The following is a 21,348-nucleotide window of genomic DNA, read 5'->3' as shown; positions in this document are numbered from 1 at the left end:
TGGTATGTAATTACTTTACAACAAAATTAATAATGGTTTTAGCATTTTATTAATTTTCACAAGAATTAATAATTAGAGTAACTCCTAATTAGGTTTAATTCAGAAATAAGGGTTTAACAATTATTACTAGGTTTTAAAAGTAATAACTTGCAAATTAAAATTATTTAAGTTCACAATATTTAAGTTACTAAATTAATATTGGCTTTTAATATTTTCTTGACTTATTATTATTTAAGAAAGTAGTAAATTAGAATTTTCAAATTAGGGTTTATGAATTACCACTAATAATTAAGTTGATGAAAATATGATAAAGAAAACTAATCTTAATATTTTATTTAGTTACTGAATATCTAATATTTAATTTTTAAACTTCACTAATTATTGAATTCAAATTGGATTCAAAACAATTGAAAAGGCATAATTAACAAAGTTAAAAATAAGTGAATTTTTTATTTTTACACACATTTTTATTTTATATTTTATTTGAATAGAGTTTATTTTTGTGAGCATTTTGATATATTATTTATATTTTTCTGAGTTGAAATGAATTTTCTAGAATTTCGCAAAGTTTCTGTATTATTCTGGAATTTGAAATTTAAACGAAATACTAAACATACCCGTTCATTTCTACCCCTAGTCACAGACAGGTGGGACCATTGACTCGGTCAGTTGCCACGTTGGCAACGACCAGTCAACACGTATGTGGGACCCTACTGCCACGTTGGCAACGACGACGGCAAGACGCCGGCGACCAGTGGACGACGGCGCCGCCTCTACAGGGCCCCCCGAGATGCGCGGATGGTTGCGTTCGAACCGCGACTTGATTCTGAGCAGGATAGTGTCAACGCCACCACCTGGAGGTCACCGGAGTTGCTCCGGCGAACTCATCTGCGGCGGCGCAGTCCGGCCAACTATTGAACTAACGCTAGGATGCACTTTAGGAAGCAAGGGATAGCTCATTCGACGCGCCTGCTCACCTTGATGCTTCCAAGATGCTCGACGGAGTCTGCCGGAGGCGAGGATGATGACAATCTTCAATTTTCTGCGGAATGCCGATGAAAGGGAACGGTCGATTGGCGACAGCTGAGACCCCCTCTCCTCGATTCCTTCCACGAGGATGCTCCCTGAGACACGGCGCATCTCCTCGACCTAACGGTGGACTCCGGGGTGGCTTCTATCGACGGCTAGCCGGAGAACTGGCCGGCCATGGCGGTGGTTCTAGTGAGAGATAGAGGGTTCGAGATAAGGATTGAGAGGGTGGAGAAGAACAAGGACTACACGATGATGCTCTCCACCAATTTATAGGTCAAGAGAGGCTTCGAGGTCTCGACACGGCGACGGCCATGATCAGAGAGGTGGCGGTGTCTGGAGGGTTCCTATTGACGAAGATCTTTTCCTCCAGGATAAGCTCGGATGCGAATCATTTAGGTAGAGCTTTGGGTATGCCTGCAGCGTCCGGCGGCGTTCTTATCCTCGTCGGGGACAACGTCTACTGGCGCCTCCGCGCTGTCGAGCTCGGAGACGACGACGACGTCGTTTTTCCTCTCGCACGAATTTTAAAGCAATCGAATCGGTATGTGGCTTTGGGCTGGGCCGCGTCTGGGCTGCGTTGGCCTGCTTCGGCGGGTGCGGTGCTGGGCTGCGACGAAGAGGTAAGCCTGGTAAGCCCCCCCTCTCTCTGTTTTCTATTTTCTTTTCTATTTTCTGTTTTTATATTCTGATTTGAATTTGCTATTTGAATTCAAATTGATTTCTGGATTCTTTTGCAGGTTCTAAATTATTTGAATATCAAAACAATTTGATAATGTTTCTCACTGTATTGTTTTGTTTTTAAACAACCATTTTATAATTGATTAATTTTATGTTCTCATGAGACACCACTCAAAATTTAAAATAGTTATAGATTTAGGGTTCATCTCAATTGCCTTTTAAATTTAGGAATCAATTCTGTTTTAAAGAATTTGAAATTGAGAACATGTGAAGGTGAACATATTCTATTGTGCTAGTGCTTATTCATAGTGATTACTCACATATAATTTAATTATGGCTAGAGTTTCATATTATTGGTAATGAGGTTGGAATTGTGTTATGATTGTATGTGAAGAATTATTCCTATGGTTTTAAGAAGATGGCTAAGAAAATTCTATAATCACTAATCTGGTTGTAGTAAACTTTAGCTTGAACTAATTAAGATGGATCCTATGTTTATAATCAGCAATGCATTTGCTAATGATGGTTTAATTTATATAACACTACTTCATTTGGTCTACTAGGATGGAAAGGTAGAGTTCGATATTTTATGTGAAGTAATTCCTAGGTGAAAGGTTTAGGGTTTTGGTGATGCTTCACTAATTGAAGTATTAAATAGGCATGAGGCATGGCAGGGTTCTACTTATGATCCAAAGTGATGCTTGGATTGGAATTCAAATATGGCTTAGGGTTTTAGTTATGATCACCAATGTGATACTCAACTAGGATTAATACTTCTCTAATATTCTTGTATGAACATTGCTATGGTTAGTATTATAACTTCTCTCACTTCTCAATGTCTTGGGATAGCCTAAGGTCCTACTCAAGATATGATGATATGATCCTCTAAAGATATGGTTTGCCTAGGGATTCTACCTTGCAATATTCTGTAGCTTGTTCTTCAGGAAATCTGATAAACCTGCATCTTGTGGTATGCCTCCACCTCCTAGCTTGTTCATCTAGATCCTAACTAATTCACATGGAGTGGCTCTATGTGTTTTCTTCCTTGTATCATGCTACAAGGTGAGCAAATGGATGAAGGGTGTGGCTCTATTTATAGGCTTGGGCAAGCTCTAGTATCATGACACATAGATGGTGACTCTTGTTTTGGTTTGGTGAATAAGGTGCTTGGTTGTCATGTCCTCATCCATAGCAATCCTTTGAGCATGAGGTGGCAAAGCTTGGAAAGCAAGTCATGTAGATATTTTCATCTCATGTGGCATGATCCTTATCCCCTCATATGATTTATTTTTGGATAGCCAAGTGGCATTTGCTACTAAATATCTTGTGGATGGTTTTATTATTGTTGATGAGTCACTATATTATATTTGATTGGATTTATATTATAATATTGGTGAAAAGGTGAAAGTTGAAGGTTATTCCTCAAATTTGGATAGTTGTTGTTTGATTTCACCAAGGCATGGTCATATGAGTTTCAAAGTACTCATAGTTAATTTTATTCAAATAGTTTGAACTATAATTCGTAATGTAAATGGATTTAGTTTTATGATATTCCATATACTTAATAAGTTATGATTTAAATAAGAATGTGTGGCTTTTATGCACTTTAGACCCTGTGGTTTACCTTATTTATAAGTGAATTAAATTACACACTAAGGTAGTTGCTAACTTTTAAGTGTTGTGTAATAGTTCTGGTTCCTTTTTGATCCAACCTATGGATCAAATTATGTCTACCCAAAATAAGGGTTTAGCAAAGATCACAGTGAAGTTTATAGCGCTTGACTTGATGATCTACTTCAATTCCAGCAAGTCAAGTGAAACTTCAGTTACTGTGGTAAGTTTTATTTGAAGCGCGAAAATTCCCCGGATTTTCTATGCATGAATGCAATGCACACTTTGGTGTTCTCTCATTTTATTGCCTCTAAACCTGGGATATTACAGCCTCTCCCCCTTAAACTGAACTTCGTCCCGAAGTTCGAACGCTCTCATGTTTCGGAATGTTGAAATGTCTTGAACAGATCACCATCCTTCAACTCCATGGTGATCTCATTAGATATAATTGAATATATCCCTTGTCCAGATCCTTCATGAATCTTCTGATGTCTGGCACTGATACTTTCTTCAATTCTATGATTTCTTCCAACACTCTAAGCTTCTAGGCTTACTATCCAAAGATTCTTGGATTAAGACATCTTATGGTGTTAATGGACTTTACTAATGGTTGTGGTGACATCTTCCTATTTGGGTACTCAAAACTTGGTTCTACCAGCTGCGGTAATCCAGCTGCGATGTAATATGGCACTATGGTGTACCAGCTGCGATGTTCAAACCTCGATTCTAAAGGATTCATTTAAAGCAGGGTATTGTTTTCCCTTACTACCATAACGAAAGTAATTGTACTTCGTAAGGTGTTTACAATAGGCATGGTCCTGGTTGTTTAGTCATACGAATGGATTAGACTCATTTAGTCCATCCCATCATGGCTTCTAGTTTATACTAGTTATCTTTCTTTTGGTTTCTTTAGGTTCCATGAAAGGAATCTTTCTAATAATCATTAGTTTTGGTCTGGTCAAACTCCTTCGTATAGTATCTTCTTATTGTTCTCCGATATCTTCTTCCTCCAACTTCATTATCGAAGACTTACTTAAGTTCTCTTGGTTTCGAGTAATTACAATTACCCACTCAAGTTAAGGTCTAACCCTTACTTCCTCGAGATATGAACCTTGGCTTCTGGTCTGACAACCTCCTGAGAGTACTTTTATAGGGGTAGTTCCCAACAACCTTATCAAAATAAGATCGGACTTCCTCTCAGTTCAGACCTTCTTCCTGGTCCATCATACTCCAAATATTATATCTTAATACTTCTCATTCAACCTTCCTCTCCCCCTTGGAATTTACTAATGATCTTCAAACTTCCTTTCTTCTAATCATTAAACTCCAAGGTTAGGTAGTTGGTTTAAGTCTGGTTCATATTTTGTACCTTTCTAAAGTCTCACGAAAAATTCTTTGCGGTGTATCCACACAGTTGTGAATATCCGATGCGAATCCTCCGACTAAATATTTATTAGCTATGGAATACCAGCTGTGAAATACTAGCTGCGGAATCCCCTTTTCTTTTAGGTAAAGAAATGTTCAGGCTGTGGCTATCTGGTACCAGCTGCAGATTACCTAGTACCAGATGTGGCTTATTGGATACCAGCTGTGGCTATGTTATGGTTCTAGTCAACTTCTACCTACCAGTTGTGGCTACTTTTATAGTTTTAGTTAAGATATACCTCACTTCACATACTTTCTTTTCATGACTATCCTATATCAGCTGTGGTCTGATGATACAAGTTGCGACTTCACTTGTCTATTTTCCTTCTTCTAGGGTTTGTTTTGCAAAATAACCACTTGTTGACACTATGAAAATAGTATTGTAAGCGTCTTCACTTGCATTCCCTTTTTCCAGCATGAATATGGCTCTACTTCTACTCCTCCATATTCACTATTTTTCTCACTTCCATGATACTTCCATGTTGAAGTACTCCTTGATTAAGGATAAAAGTGAGTTTGATTGGTCTTTCCTTTAGAGTATTGTGGTTGCTCCCCACAATTTGACTTCCTTCATCTAGTGAACCTTCATCTTGACTTTAAAATCTTCAGAACTCGTCACTTCCTCACACGAATACCTTTACCCTCTAGACCTATAACATCAAGTAAGAGCTTGATATTGCAACATGCATTTGCATATCAAAGTCAAACTTCATGTATGGATCTAGTCAATCAATGAAAATTCAATAAAATCCAAGAAGATTCAGCTTTGTGTTTATAATACACATCCTTATATGCCTGAATACAATAGTTGGGTAAGACATCCCTAAACATCAGGATCAAATGTGTAATATATAACACCACATAAGATAGGTTTAAGATGTGATACTTAGCACAATACGTGAATTTCTACTAGTGGTCTCAACATTTATCTAAATTGCACATTTGCAATAAGACAAACTTGAAACAAAATGGCCTGGGATAGTTGGAGTTAACCTAGTTTTCTTTGGAAGTACTAACAGAATAGTATACCATATATATGTGCTATTGAGGACTACTTCCTATAATACAATTAGTTCTAACATGTTTACTCTAATCACATGACTGTTTAGAATATACCACCTATAACTCTAGGATTTCTCTATGTGATATGCTCTGAATAAGCCTTCTTTAAATTAAGTACTATGGTTCCCACATACTTGGTACAGTTATTAGGATTTTAAGGCCTAAGCTTTCGAACTATTCCTTAAATCCTACTCCTTATCATACTTCTGTTATCATACTTATGATGTTCTACTCCATCACATCTTGATTCTCAAGTGAATCATATATGATTACCAACTCTACCATGAAAAGTAGACTTATATGACTCCTATCACTCTTCCTTACCTCCTATGATTGACTCATCATAGGTATATACTACATCATATTACTTATCTACATTACTTAACATTCGTCATTTGACATTTTAAATGACTCTTACTTAACTATAACATGACTTGGTATACATCTTCCAATAGGATATCTTCCTTATGGTTGTATCCTCTCTTTGGACTACCATGTGTTGTATACCAACTGTGGTCTACTACCACCCAATTATCTTAAGCTTCAATGGTGTTCTAATTATTTGGAATGAAGCAAGATAACTAACTAACTTCACTTAAGAAAATAGATAAGAAATATTGACTCAAGTGTGTCAGGATTATTCTCAAGTGAATACCCATCTCAAGTCAAAAGAATAGTTGGTTTGGCTAAGACAACTTCCTATAGACACTACCAAACCTATAGGTCTCCTTTAAAGGGTTTTAATCCTAAGGTCAAAGCATTTGCTCTGATACCAGCTGTGATGACCCAGCGTACCACTGCATGGTGTAGTACACAAGTCGTTGACATAACACAAGTGAAACACCGTCCACTCATATTACATCCCTCAGAGTGGTACAACAGAAACATATGCGAGTCCAAGGTATGTCTATAGAAGTACACACGAACTGTTTACATAAGATCAACATAGCCTCCTACTTTACATTGAGGTAAAAGTTCAAATAAAGCTCCAGAAGAACGACTCGTAGTCTAATTTATTGCTAAATCTAGCTAAAGAACTACTAGGCTTGCTATAGACATCTAGCTACTTAGGTGCTAGGATTAGGGAAATGTTCCCTTCTATTAATAGTCTAAGTTTCCACTCTAGCTGATGCAGAAATTGACTCCATTGACTTCTTTGATTGGCTTCTTCGTTTTGTTGTAGTTGACTCCTTTGTCTTCGAGTTCCACGGTAGTTTCTTCTTCGGTGCCTCCATAGCTAAGCAGGGGATTTAAGAGTGGGATGAGTACGAGCGTACTCAACAAGTTCATATTAGGAAATAGGTGTATCATGCACTAGCTACAGCCACAGACCAGAAAGTCATAGGCCAATGCAAGTTTTTGTAAACATTTCTTCAAAAGGTTTATTTTATTCTGAAAACTATGCCCGTCAGTCTTCACAGGTTGACCAGAACTTCGTGGAGTTCCTTTCCTGCCGCGTTCGCAGTTCCCTTCCCGGAACAGGGAGTGACAGTCACAATTCAGTATCCTCTGCAGAGGTGCGTTCCTTTTCCCATAAGAGAACTTATCCTTGTTGCCAACCGAGTAGCATGCTCGTCCACACTTCCTTTGGTGTGAGGCCAGGTGTAAGATCCAAGCCCACACCGCCTTCTCCGCGACTGCAAACCCACCCTTTTGTCCGACCCTACACCTCCAAAGACTTCCCCGATAATACGGCTTTACTCATGGTGTACTCCGGACAATCCCTCATAGATCGTAGAGCTTATCATCACTAATGGATGGGGATTTAAAAGGATTTCCCAACCTATTGCGGCAGTGCCTCCAACACCCCACCAGCTCTCTGATCCGTTGGCGTGCAGAAGGGAAAAGATACGGCTGGCTTCCCCAGAGCCATTATAGATCTTATGGTCAACGCGATATGTACGGCGCTAGAATCACTGGACGGCATTGGTAATTAATCCTAGGGTGATATAACCCATTGCAATGGAACCTCCACCATATCAACACATACCATGGTCCCATTGCCCACCACATAGTCATATTCATAATTGGAAAATAATATTTTGCTTTTCAATGCATGAGTGATAAGTATAGTACTTTGCATATAGTTTGATAAAAATAATCAAATGACATGAGCAAGCGATGAACTTGTCTTTCTTGACTGCAAGATTATGCAGGCAAAAGCTTAGATACGTGATAACTCCAAATTCTGAAATACCATCATCGTCCGGTAAGGACAATGTTTAAAGAACTGGCAAAGATGCTATAATGCATAGTATGAGATGCAATCGTCCCGAGCGTAACCTAATCTCGATGATTTAAGATTGATGAGTTGTAAAGATTTATTTAGGGTTTGTTGCACTTTTAGAATGGTTCTCAAACAAGGTTCTTATTAGGGTTTGGTTATATTAGCATCATAATCAAATGATATAAGACATCATAACAATCATACACATAAGAAATAGTAGTGGAATAATATGTGAAGAACAGTTGTCAATTTTTAGTTCTACAGGACGTGGTTGATGATTACTTATACTATACTTCAAAAGAATAACTTTTGAAGAACATGTTGTTTAAGAAACATTTAGTATTTCAAAGAAGGATTAAGGCTTCTAAGGTTTGATTGACATTTGTACTTCAAAAGAATAACTTTTGAAGAACAGGTTAAATAAGAATATGAATTATACATATATAGGAGCTATGGCTTTCTAGGGTTTACTATTGAATTCATTTAGTTCCACTAATAGGAACTAGTTGGTTCTTAACTTGGAATGGGTTTCTATATAGCAAGTATTGGTAGTTTTATTGCTATGGTTTCTTCTAAGCATCATATCAAAGGATGGTTGTTTAAGATGGTTTATAAATTAGCTATTAGGGTTTACTATGGTTTCACAACTACTTAACTAAGTAATTTCTAATGGTTGCCCAGCTAAGTGGTTTATCATTTCCTAAGTAGGGTTGAGTTGGAATAGGAGCATGTGATGTGCATTACTACACAAGATTGGTATTAGGGTTTCTCATCATGGTTTAACTAGGGTTTGATGGTTGAGGTTAATCCTAATGGTATGGTACCTAGGATTGATGATAAATGGTACTAACATGTGGTAACAAGCTAGGGTTTATACCTAGGTGATACTAGTGAATCATATAGGTTTTAACTAAGAATAGGAACATGAAATGATAATCTCGTGTGACTTGGTTTTATGCTAGTGGATCATAAGCATGCATTCAATTGTTGCTTATTAGGGTTCTATATGTCAATTAAATCTCACATGATCACATGTGACACATAACTAGGGTTTTAGAGTTGCTTCTAAGGTGGAATGATCACATGAACTAATGGGATCAAGGTCTTACTCAAATTGAAACTAGGGTTTCTAAATTATGGTATAAATCCTAAAATGATGATTGGCAATATAGGTGTGGTATGTAATTACTTTACAACAAAATTAATAATGGTTTTAGCATTTTATTAATTTTCACAAGAATTAATAATTAGAGTAACTCCTAATTAGGTTTAATTCAGAAATAAGGGTTTAACAATTATTACTAGGTTTTAAAAGTAATAACTTGCAAATTAAAATTATTTAAGTTCACAATATTTAAGTTACTAAATTAATATTGGCTTTTAATATTTTCTTGACTTATTATTATTTAAGAAAGTAGTAAATTAGAATTTTCAAATTAGGGTTTATGAATTACCACTAATAATTAAGTTAATGAAAATATGATAAAGAAAACTAATCTTAATATTTTATTTAGTTACTGAATATCTAATATTTAATTTTTAAACTTCACTAATTATTGAATTCAAATTGGATTCAAAACAATTGAAAAGGCATAATTAACAAAGTTAAAAATAAGTGAATTTTTTATTTTTACACACATTTTTATTTTATATTTTATTTGAATAGAGTTTATTTTTGTGAGCATTTTGATATATTATTTATATTTTTCTGAGTTGAAATGAATTTTCTAGAATTTCGCAAAGTTTCTGTATTATTCTGGAATTTGAAATTTAAACGAAATACTAAACATACCCGTTCATTTCTACCCCTAGTCACAGACAGGTGGGACCGTTGACTCGGTCAGTTGCCACGTTGGCAACGACCAGTCAACACGTATGTGGGACCCTACTGCCACGTTGGCAACGACGACGGCAAGACGCCGGCGACTGCGGGACGACGGCGCCGCCTCTACAGTGGCTCCCCCGAGATGCGCGGATGGTTGCGTTCGAACCGCGACTTGATTCTGAGCAGGATAGTGTCAACGCCACCACCTGGAGGTCACCGGAGTTGCTCCGGCGAACTCATCTGCGGCGGCGCAGTCCGGCCAACTATTGAACTAACGCTAGGATGCACTTTAGGAAGCAAGGGATAGCTCATTCGACGCGCCTGCTCACCTTGATGCTTCCAAGATGCTCGACGGAGTCTGCCGGAGGCGAGGATGACGACAATCTTCAATTTTCTGCGGAATGCCGATGAAAGGGAACGGTCGATTGGCGACAGCTGAGACCCCCTCTCCTCGATTCCTTCCACGAGGATGCTCCCTGAGACACGGCGCATCTCCTCGACCTAACGGTGGACTCCGGGGTGGCTTCTATCGACGGCTAGCCGGAGAACTGGCTGGCCATGGCGGTGGTTCTAGTGAGAGATAGAGGGTTCGAGATAAGGATTGAGAGGGTGGAGAAGAACAAGGACTACACGATGATGCTCTCCACCAATTTATAGGTCAAGAGAGGCTTCGAGGCCTCGACACGGCGACGGCCATGATCGGAGAGGTGGCGGTGTCTGGAGGGTTCCTATTGACGAAGATCTTTTCCTCCAGGATAAGCTCGGACGCGAATCATTTAGGTAGAGCTTTGGGTATGCCTGCAGCGTCCGGCGGCGTTCTTATCCTCGTCGGGGACAACGTCTACTGGCGCCTCCGCGCTGTCGAGCTCGGAGACGACGACGACGTCGTTTTTCCTCTCGCACGAATTTTAAAGCAATCGAATCGGTATGTGGCTTTGGGCTGGGCCGCGTCTGGGCTGCGTTGGCCTGCTTCGGCGGGTGCGGTGCTGGGCTGCGACGAAGAGGTAAGCCTGGTAAGCCCCCCCTCTCTCTGTTTTCTATTTTCTTTTCTATTTTCTGTTTTTATATTCTGATTTGAATTTGCTATTTGAATTCAAATTGATTTCTGGATTCTTTTGCAGGTTCTAAATTATTTGAATATCAAAACAATTTGATAATGTTTCTCACTGTATTGTTTTGTTTTTAAACAACCATTTTATAATTGATTAATTTTATGTTCTCATGAGACACCACTCAAAATTTAAAATAGTTATAGATTTAGGGTTCATCTCAATTGCCTTTTAAATTTAGGAATCAATTCTGTTTTAAAGAATTTGAAATTGAGAACATGTGAAGGTGAACATATTCTATTGTGCTAGTGCTTATTCATAGTGATTACTCACATATAATTTAATTATGGCTAGAGTTTCATATTATTGGTAATGAGGTTGGAATTGTGTTATGATTGTATGTGAAGAATTATTCCTATGGTTTTAAGAAGATGGCTAAGAAAATTCTATAATCACTAATCTGGTTGTAGTAAACTTTAGCTTGAACTAATTAAGATGGATCCTATGTTTATAATCAGCAATGCATTTGCTAATGATGGTTTAATTTATATAACACTACTTCATTTGGTCTACTAGGATGGAAAGGTAGAGTTCGATATTTTATGTGAAGTAATTCCTAGGTGAAAGGTTTAGGGTTTTGGTGATGCTTCACTAATTGAAGTATTAAATAGGCATGAGGCATGGCAGGGTTCTACTTATGATCCAAAGTGATGCTTGGATTGGAATTCAAATATGGCTTAGGGTTTTAGTTATGATCACCAATGTGATACTCAACTAGGATTAATACTTCTCTAATATTCTTGTATGAACATTGCTATGGTTAGTATTATAACTTCTCTCACTTCTCAATGTCTTGGGATAGCCTAAGGTCCTACTCAAGATATGATGATATGATCCTCTAAAGATATGGTTTGCCTAGGGATTCTACCTTGCAATATTCTGTAGCTTGTTCTTCAGGAAATCGATAAACCTGCATCTTGTGGTATGCCTCCACCTCCTAGCTTGTTCATCTAGATCCTAACTAATTCACATGGAGTGGCTCTATGTGTTTTCTTCCTTGTATCATGCTACAAGGTGAGCAAATGGATGAAGGGTGTGGCTCTATTTATAGGCTTGGGCAAGCTCTAGTATCATGACACATAGATGGTGACTCTTGTTTTGGTTTGGTGAATAAGGTGCTTGGTTGTCATGTCCTCATCCATAGCAATCCTTTGAGCATGAGGTGGCAAAGCTTGGAAAGCAAGTCATGTAGATATTTTCATCTCATGTGGCATGATCCTTATCCCCTCATATGATTTATTTTTGGATAGCCAAGTGGCATTTGCTACTAAATATCTTGTGGATGGTTTTATTATTGTTGATGAGTCACTATATTATATTTGATTGGATTTATATTATAATATTGGTGAAAAGGTGAAAGTTGAAGGTTATTCCTCAAATTTGGATAGTTGTTGTTTGATTTCACCAAGGCATGGTCATATGAGTTTCAAAGTACTCATAGTTAATTTTATTCAAATAGTTTGAACTATAATTCGTAATGTAAATGGATTTAGTTTTATGATATTCCATATACTTAATAAGTTATGATTTAAATAAGAATGTGTGGCTTTTATGCACTTTAGACCCTGTGGTTTACCTTATTTATAAGTAAATTAAATTACACACTAAGGTAGTTGCTAACTTTTAAGTGTTGTGTAATAGTTCTGGTTCCTTTTTGATCCAACCTATGGATCAAATTATGTCTACCCAAAATAAGGGTTTAGCAAAGATCACAGTGAAGTTTATAGCGCTTGACTTGATGATCTACTTCAATTCCAGCAAGTCAAGTGAAACTTCAGTTACTGTGGTAAGTTTTATTTGAAGCGCGAAAATTCCCCGGATTTTCTATGCATGAATGCAATGCACACTTTGGTGTTCTCTCATTTTATTGCCTCTAAACCTGGGATATTACACAAGGGCTGCTGGCCGCCAGAGGAGGCGCTAGGGGCCGTTTCCTTCCCCTTGACGAGCGTCAAGGTCTTGGGCTGCGGCGCCGTTGAAGTGGCACCGGCTGGCTCGGCGTGAGGAGCTTCCGGTGGTGTCGTTGGCGTAGTCCTGGGAGAAGGGGGAGCGTCAGGCGCGTCACCCGGGTTGGAGCTTGCCGGCGCGGAGGTTTCCGGCACGGCTCTGGAGGGGGAAGACATCTTGGTCTTCTTCTTTTTCTTCTTTTCTAGGACGGGAGGAACCAGAGGTTCCGCCCGCCCGGCAGCTTCTTCTCTGGCGCCGATGTTGCTGGCGCCGATATCTTGGGTCTGGGGAGGGGAGACAAGGTCCTCCTCCGCGCGGTAATCGGGCGGTGTAGGGGCCGCGCGCCCCGAACTTGTAGTGCCTCCCAGGGGGGAGGCAGAGATGGTGCCGGCACCAGATGGTGCCGGGCTTGAGTGAGGAGGAGGAGTTGAGGTCCTTGCGGATCCGGCAGAGCCCTCAGGCCTGGGGCCGAGCTTGAGCGCGGCGCTGAGAGAGAGAAAAAGAAAGGGTTGGAAAAAAGCAACCGGAAAAAAGCTTGGTAAAAACAAAACAAACAGAAAGACAGGGCCTTACCCGGAAGAGGTCGGCATCTGCTTGCTCTTGTACCGCCTCACGCCTGTGACCTTCCCCGCAAAGGGTTCAGTCCGGAAGCGCTTGGATGCAGGGCCCTGGCTCGAACCGGCGTCAGAGGCCGGAGCCTTGTTCTTTTTGCCCTGGGCCATGAGTTTCTCCACAAACTCGTGGTCTGCCTCGGCCTGCAGGGGAGGAACGTGCTCGTGGACCTATGGGTTGACGTTGGCTGAGGGAACATCTACAGAGAAACAATAACAGAACAATATGAGAGATCAAAAAGAAGAGCTACCTCAAGCAAGGTCAGGTCGTCGGACGAACCGGATGGTTCCGGTGGAGACTTGCCCAGGCGCGAGGCTGGAGTCCGGCCCATCTTCAGATCCTGCCAACGGATGAAGGGGTCCGGGTCGAACTTGTTCAGGGCACGCTTCCGGCAGGGGCCTCGCCGGTCTGAGTCAATGCGGGGGAAGCGGTCCTTGGCCTGAAAGCAAAATAAAAAAGGGTTAGTCACAATATAAAAGTTGCCGGTAAACCGACCCGAGTTGCGTAATTTCTTACTTCTTGGGTCGGAGGGTTAGTGGAACTAAGAGGCCGGAGGCTCCATTCCCAATCTTCCGGCATGGCAGTCTGGTAGATCTGCCTAGCCTTGAGGACAATGTCCTTTTTGCTGAGAGGAATTCCGGTGATCTTGGTAGGATCACCGGGACCGTACATCTCGCTCATCTTATGCATGCGGCGCTTGAGAGGAAGCACCCGACGCGAGATAAACGTGCGGATGATATCGTCGGAGCAGATGTCGGTATCCTTCATCAGCTGCTTCATGAAGCGTATAACCCGGTTGGTCTCTATATGAGATTCCTTCGGATTGTAGCTCCAGTTGGCCCTCGTGGGCGGCGCCGGATTAAAAGGCGGCAAATCGATGAGATCTGCGGCGCCGTTGTTATTCACGTAGAAGAAGGTCCCTTGCCATAACCGGCATGACTCGAGACCGGAAAACTTGAAAAAAGGGCTCCCTTGGCGGGAGCCGATGATGCAAGACCCGCATTGTATGGGAGGTTTGGGTTTAGGGATTTCCTTGCCCTGAACGGAATTGATCCGAAGAGCAAAGAAACGGGCAAACGTCTCGCGAGTGGGACGAATGCCGATGTAAGCCTCCATAAAGGTGGCATAGCAAGAGAGGTAGAAAATGGCGTTGCCGGGAAGATGGTGAGGTTGGAGTTGGTAAAAATTGAGGAAAGTCCGGAAGAAATCAGAGACGGGAAGGCCGAAGCCGCGCTCGAAGTGAGCGAGAAAGACAACGCGTTCGCCGGGTTGAACCACCGGCTCAATCTCGTCGCCAGGGAGCCGGCAGGATACTCATTCCGAAATCCTCCTGGACCGGTAAAGCCAGTCGATCTCGTACTGGCTAACGTTGGAGCCCATCCAGGCCCCGCGTGTGATGCCGGCGGAATCTACGCCGGAAGCTTCGCTAGAGCTACTGGTTTCTTGGTTGCTACCGGAATCAATGTCCATCTGGACAAGATCAGCGGTTAGTCCGTCGGAGGACTGGCTACGCCGGCTAACGGAAGAAGAGGCAGAAGAAGAGGTAGAGGAAGATTCCTCACTAGACATGAAATTTGATGCAGAGAAACAAGAATCCCACGATTTACCCCCTCGCGGAGATCTACGAGTAAGAGAAAAAGCAAAAGAAAAGAAGAAGTAAATACACTACCAACTCAAGATCTAGAAAGCAAGCAAGAGAGGGGCAAACGCAGATTGAGCCTAACCTGAGGCGGCGGAGTCGCAGAGGAAGTGGCTCGCCGGTGGATTGGCGAGCTCGCTGTTGGCGAGGAGGTCCGTCGACGGCGAGGCGGAGAAGAGCTTGAAGAAACACCAAATGCCGCAACCGTGAAAGGAGCACCGCAGATGTTCTTCGCGCGGCGAAGTCCGGCGACGTCCGGCGAAGCAGTAGCGAAGATTCGCTGGGCGGCGGGGCTCGAGCGGCGAACGAAGCGGCGGAGACGCAAGAGCAAGGAGCACTGTGCGCGAGGAAGTGGGGAATGCGAGAAGAGGAAGAAGAAGGGGCGGTTTCGCCTTATAAAGAAAGAGAGAGAAATGGGCCGAAAACCGCTGGGCCGCAGCGTTTCGGTCCGCGGGCCGCGACGGTTCGCTCCACGGGCCGCCGCGTGGCGCGGCGATACATGCGTAACAACAGAAAGCCACAGGGAGGTACACACGGATCCAGAGGGGTGGTTGGGATCCGCTGTGATGCAATTAATACGCGCGCGGAAGCCGAAGGGAAGCGACCCCTAACACTGACGCGTCAGTCACAGTGCGCATGTCTCTGACAGGCGCGGGGCCCGAGATATTCTCGACTTCGCCGAGGAGGTTTTTAATGACTAAGATGCCGGAGGATAAGATACCGGAAAATGCCTTGCAAGAGAGAAAACGTGAGTCCGGGCAAAGATGCCGGATCTAAGCTAAGCGCCGGATAGATTAAACCGGTATCCAAAGACGTGAGAACCTGGCATGGTCTGTTGGATAGAATCCGCCAGACTATACCAGCTTCGGGGACTAATGTTGGGGGGATCACCCCCGGTATGCCAAAGGCATGCCAAACCGGATGGTTTAGGCCATCAAGATACCGGTTTAATGTTCATACCGGAGCACGAAGATAGGAGTTTGGCTAAGTGAAGCTAAACCGGTATCCCCAAGAGGGGTATACCGGAACCGGGTAAAGAAGATACCGGGTTACCGGAAAGATGAGCATGTCGGCAGAACTGGTCAAAGATTCTCTCCAGAGCTAGAGGACAAAGATGAGCTAAGCAAAGTAGCTTTAAACGAAGGCCTGACGATAAAGAGGAGGATGACGAAGCAAGAAGCCGTAGGACGTCAGCCTCCCTGATTAAAGAAGACCCCGGTGTCATCTATGATTAAAGTAACTTTGTAAAGTAGTTTGTCTAGTCAAAGATGCCATTAGGGTTTCTTGCCCTATAAGCCACCCTCTCCCCTATATAAGGAGAGGGGGCAGCCCTCTTCACGGGCGACGAACACATGTACGCATAGTAAAGCCTTGGTACTGAGAAACTTGTAACCTGTGGAGATCAGTAAAGAAGATGATCTAGAGCGAGTTCTTCCTTGTGTCTTTCTTCTTCAACCTCTAGCCTTAGCTAAGTTCTTGAGGAAACCATCCGGAAGTTCATCCCATCTAATCACAAACCCTCCCCCGAATCCTCTAGCGTCCATTCGGCCCCAACTTAAGCCATCCTATGGCATCTGTCTGTTCACCATGACGACCAATGCGGGCACGAGGCGGTAACTCCAGACGATATGCCACCGAATCAATCTGAGCGAGGATCTTGAAAGGCCCAAAATACTTGGGTGCCAATTTGCCTTTTGCTCCCGCTCCCAAGAACGCCGCTGGCCGGTGCTGCAGACGAAGCCAAACCCACTCGCCCACATCAAAGGCAATAGCCCTATGCTTGACATCATAAAAGTGTTTGTACTGCTGAGCTGCTTGAAGGAGACGGTCACGGACATCCAGCAAGAACTGGTCGCGGTCCAGAATTTGTCGCTCCACCGCCTGATTATGAATCTCGCCTGGAGTATAATCACGAAGAGACGGAGGGTCACGGCCATACACAATCCTAAAAGGTGTGTCCTTCAGCGCCGAATGATAGGAAGTGTTGTAGCAGTACTCAGCCCATGGTAACCATTGAAGCCACTGGCGAGGCCTATCCCCAGTAATGCATCTAAGGTACATAGTGATGACATTATTCACTGCCTCAGACTGGCCGTCCGACTGTGGATGGAATGCGGAACTCATGTGTAAGCGTGTACCCGCAGCCGCAAATAAAGCTTTCCAAAATCCCGAAGTGAATACCACATCTCTATCCGAAATAATTGATGTAGGAAAACCGTGAAGACGAACAATATGGGAGAAAAACTCCTTAGCAACCGTCTCAGCAGTATATGGATGTGCCAAAGGAATAAAATGGGCATACTTGGAGAAACGATCCACCACTGTAAGGATGACACTCTTACCGCCCACCTTAGGTAATGCCTCAATAAAATCCATGGAGATGTCTTCCCAGACACGAGATGGTACTGTCAATGGCTGTAAGAGTCCAGTGGGATGAAGCTGCTCTGTCTTATTGCGTTGACAAACTGTACAAGCACGAATATACTGCTGCAGGGCGGACCGTGCTTGTGGCAAATGAAAATCCCGGCGAAGGCGATGCAAAGACTTCTGGATACCTTCATGACCATCATCGTGAGCTGCCGCCAAGACCTCCCCGACAAGCGGCGACGAGGGAGGCACATAAGCCCGTTGCTGGAATGTAACAATGCCATCGACCAATGCCCAAGGCTGTCCCAACTCGCCTGACTCAGGCTGCTCCCGAAAGGCGACCAATACCGGGTCTGTGTGCGTGGCCTGACGGAGAGCCTCAAATAGATCAAAAGAAGTCCCTGTGATAGCGCATGTATGGCTGGTAGCAACCTCACGGCGAGAAAGAGCGTCAGCGACAATGTTCTGTCGTCCTGGTTTATACTCTACTGTAAAGTCAAAGCCCAAAAGCTTGCCAACCCAATGATGCTGCGGAATTGTGGCCAGGCGCTGTTCCAGCAAAAAATTGAGGCTGTAATGATCAGTTTTGACAATGAAAGCACGACCCCAGAGATAAGGGCGCCAATGACGCACGGCTTGAACAAGCCCTATGAGTTCCCTCTCATATGCCGCTAAAGAAACATGTCGTGGAGCGATGGGTTTGCTGAAGTAGGCAATTGGCCCTTCTCCTTGATGCATCACGGCACCAAAACCAGATCCAGAGGCATCACATTCCACAATGAATGGAGCTGTAAAATCAGGCAACCGAAGAACCGGTGCAGTAGTGAGTGCAACCTTAAGGGCCTCAAATGCGGTCGCCGCCTGGTCAGTCCAGAGAAATCCATCCTTCTTCAGTAGTGCGGTGACGGGCGCCGCAATGGTGCCGAACCCCTTAATGAACTTGCGGTAGTATCCCGCCAAACCCAAGAATCCCCTCACAGCTCGAACTGTACGGGGTGCCGGCCAGTCGACCACGGCGAGGACCTTATCGCTGTCCATGGCCACTCCTTCCGCAGAGATGACGTGTCCCAGATAGGCCATAGATTGCTCCCCAAAAGAGCACTTGGAGCGCTTGAGATACAACTGATGTGTGCGCATAGCCTCCAAGACGAGCTTGACATGGCGAAGGTGGTCCGACCACGAGGAACTGTATATCAAAATGTCGTCAAAGAAAAACAGAACAAATCGACGAAGGAAAGGTCCAAGTACATCGTTCTCAGTGCTTGGAAGGTCACCGGCGCATTGGTTAACCCAAATGCCATCACCACAAACTTAAAAAGGCCCTCATGAGTGCGGAATGCCGTTTTGTGGATGTCTTCCGGGGCCATTCGAACTTGATGGTAGCCTGATCGTAGGTCCAGCTTCGTGAAAAATTGGGCGCCTTTCAGCTCGTCTAGCAGCTCATCCACAACTGGAATAGGGAACTTGTCCTTGATGGTGACCATGTTGAGACCACGAAAATCAATACAAAAACACCATGTACCATCATGCTTGCGTACCAGGAGCACAGGTGACGAGAACGCCGACAAGCTTTGGCGGATAAGGCCCCGAGCGAGCATCTCTGCACATTGACGTTCCAGTTCATCCTTCTGAATAGCCGGGTAGCGGTAGGGCCGGATGACGACGGGCTGCGTCCCAGGAATAAGGTGAATATGATGGTCATGAGCGCGTGGCGGCGGTAGACCCTGGGGCTCGGCGAAGACGTCCAAGAATGCGGCCAGGAGGTTGTCGAGAAGAGCTCTGCCCTCGCAGACATGTAGGTGTGCAGGCCGGCCTGAAGAACCCAGACCTGTCCACTCCACCCGATGGTCCGTGTGCCAAAACGACATCCACTGAGTGGTGAAATCCCACACAATGGGTCCGAGCGTCTTGAGAAAACGTGTACCAAGCACAACGTCAAACCCGCCCAATGGAATGGCATGCAAGTCGACCAAAAAATTCTCCGTGTCAATCGTGATCGCTGCCTGCTTGAGTAGTCCACGGCAAGTAACCCGGTCCCCATTAGCAACTGTGACTCCAAGGCGGCGATCAGAGGAGAAGGGCAACCCCACAACAGTGGCCAACTCCTCGTGAATGAAGTTATGCGTACTACCAGAATCCAGCAGGGCAACCAGGTCACGATCCCCGATACGTATAGCAACCTGCATGGTATCGCTGGTGGGAATTCCAGTGACAGCGAGAAGTGAAATTTTGGCCTCCTCATGTGCATCTGCTAAGGGCTCCTCCTCGTCATCAGCGGACTGTATGTAGAACAGCCGTTTGCAGCGATGTCCCCGCACAAACTTCTCGTCACAATTGAAACACAGGTTCTTGGCACGGCGGTCATCCATCTCAGCAGGGGTGAGCTTTTTGAAAACGAGTGCTGGTGCTGACCCGGCTGATTCTTGGGCTGCTGGAGTGGGGCTGGCTGCGGTCCTGGACGGGCGGATTGGCCGAGTCGCAGTTGTGGCGGCTCTAGTAACAATGTTCAGGTGCTCGAAGGATATGGCCAAGTCCATCGCGGCGTCGAGCGTAGCAGGTTTCAGCATCTCCACCTGCGTCTTCATGGGCTCCCCCAAATTATTGGTGAATATATCCCGCTCCTCGGCGTCGGCGATTGGCTGGATCCGTGAGAGATTTTTGAGGAAGCGCTTGGAGTAATCCGCGACAGTGCTAGTACGGCGTGTCGAGATCAGCTCCCCGAAGGGGTTGGCGCGGGTCGGTGGTCCGAAGTGGTTGGAGATTAGGGTCTGAAACTCGCCCCAAGACGGTCGCTGACCCAGTTTTGCCTCGAGGTGGCCGTACCATAAGGCGGCGACGTCGGTGAGGTGGTACGAAGCCAACCAGGTCTTATCGGATTCCTGCGTTCGCTGACCGAGGAAGAAGAGGTTGCAGCGCGTCAACCATAGTCGTGGGTCGCTTGCCCCATCAAAGAGGGGAAAGTCGATTTTGTAGAGGCGGGGGGCGCGATCAGATGCGTCCGCCATGGCCGGCGGTACACCAACCCTGGCCGTAGACGTTGGCGCCTGCATGAGCCCTAGGCCGCCAAGTTGGGGCGCGCCCTTCCCTTCAAGGCGAAGGAGAGCGAGATTGTGGGCACGTTGCTGCTGAACTGTATCCGCGATATCGCCCTGGAACTTTTGGAGCGTCTCGGCGATGGACTTGAGGGTGGCGCGGTCCTCCGCACGGTCAACCCTTGCTTGGTGATTTTCATCGGCGAGGCTGGTGAGGGTGGCGAGCACAGATTGGTGATCCTCCTGCTGTTTGGCGATGATCTCGGCTAGGGTTTGCGGAGGTGGCGGCGGAGGCTCCATGGCAGCCGCCGGGATCGAAGATGAATCTGATACCAAGTTGTCACGGGTTGGGGGAGGATTGGATCGTAGGTTGTAGTTGTGATCGGTGGGAGGCTTAGGGCGATAATCCCGTCGGCCTATGGTTGGAGAAGGAGGTGAGGATAGGCGCCTAGGCGCAGGGAGCAAGAGGTGAGAGATTGGATTAATTCTGCTTGTTCCTTGAAACGCATAGGGATGGCTTTATATATTAGCCAATTACAGAATTTGCATCTAACTCTAACTCTAGTCTTATATTTACTAATTGAAGACTCCCTATAAGCCACCACGTTAATCCTCACGGAAAGATAAAAATAACCGTCCGATCTTCCTATCTCATGAGCCGAACCATTGGATTACAATCCTTTGCCCGCAGTCCTAATGCAACCTGAGAAAAAAAAGTGAAGGCTAGATGCACACGTTACAGCGCCGCCGCGGACGCTCCTAATTCTCCTATGTCCCTGCCC

At 44.3% G+C, this 21,348-nt stretch overlaps 1 protein-coding gene across 1 annotated transcript in view; it reads right to left on the bottom strand.

Moving 5' to 3' along the window:
• The window catches only part of LOC139831652 (uncharacterized), a 35,409-nt gene extending 14,543 nt beyond the window's left edge, over positions 1 to 20,866 (bottom strand). Inside the window, exons 1-7 of the mRNA XM_071820968.1 lie at positions 18,783 to 20,866; positions 17,349 to 18,720; positions 16,914 to 17,267; positions 15,253 to 15,346; positions 15,136 to 15,149; positions 13,779 to 13,967; positions 13,655 to 13,727 (exon numbers count right to left, since the gene is read on the bottom strand). Of these exons, the coding sequence (XP_071677069.1) occupies positions 13,655 to 13,727; positions 13,779 to 13,967; positions 15,136 to 15,149; positions 15,253 to 15,346; positions 16,914 to 17,267; positions 17,349 to 18,720; positions 18,783 to 20,866 (4,180 nt within the window). The remainder of the gene's footprint in view (positions 1 to 13,654; positions 13,728 to 13,778; positions 13,968 to 15,135; positions 15,150 to 15,252; positions 15,347 to 16,913; positions 17,268 to 17,348; positions 18,721 to 18,782) is intronic.
• Between the last annotated feature and the right edge of the window lie 482 nt (positions 20,867 to 21,348).

This window comes from Lolium perenne, chromosome 5 (genome assembly GCF_019359855.2).
Source record: "Lolium perenne isolate Kyuss_39 chromosome 5, Kyuss_2.0, whole genome shotgun sequence".
Lineage (NCBI taxonomy): Eukaryota > Viridiplantae > Streptophyta > Magnoliopsida > Poales > Poaceae > Lolium > Lolium perenne.
This window is presented reverse-complemented; position numbering and strand designations above follow the sequence as displayed.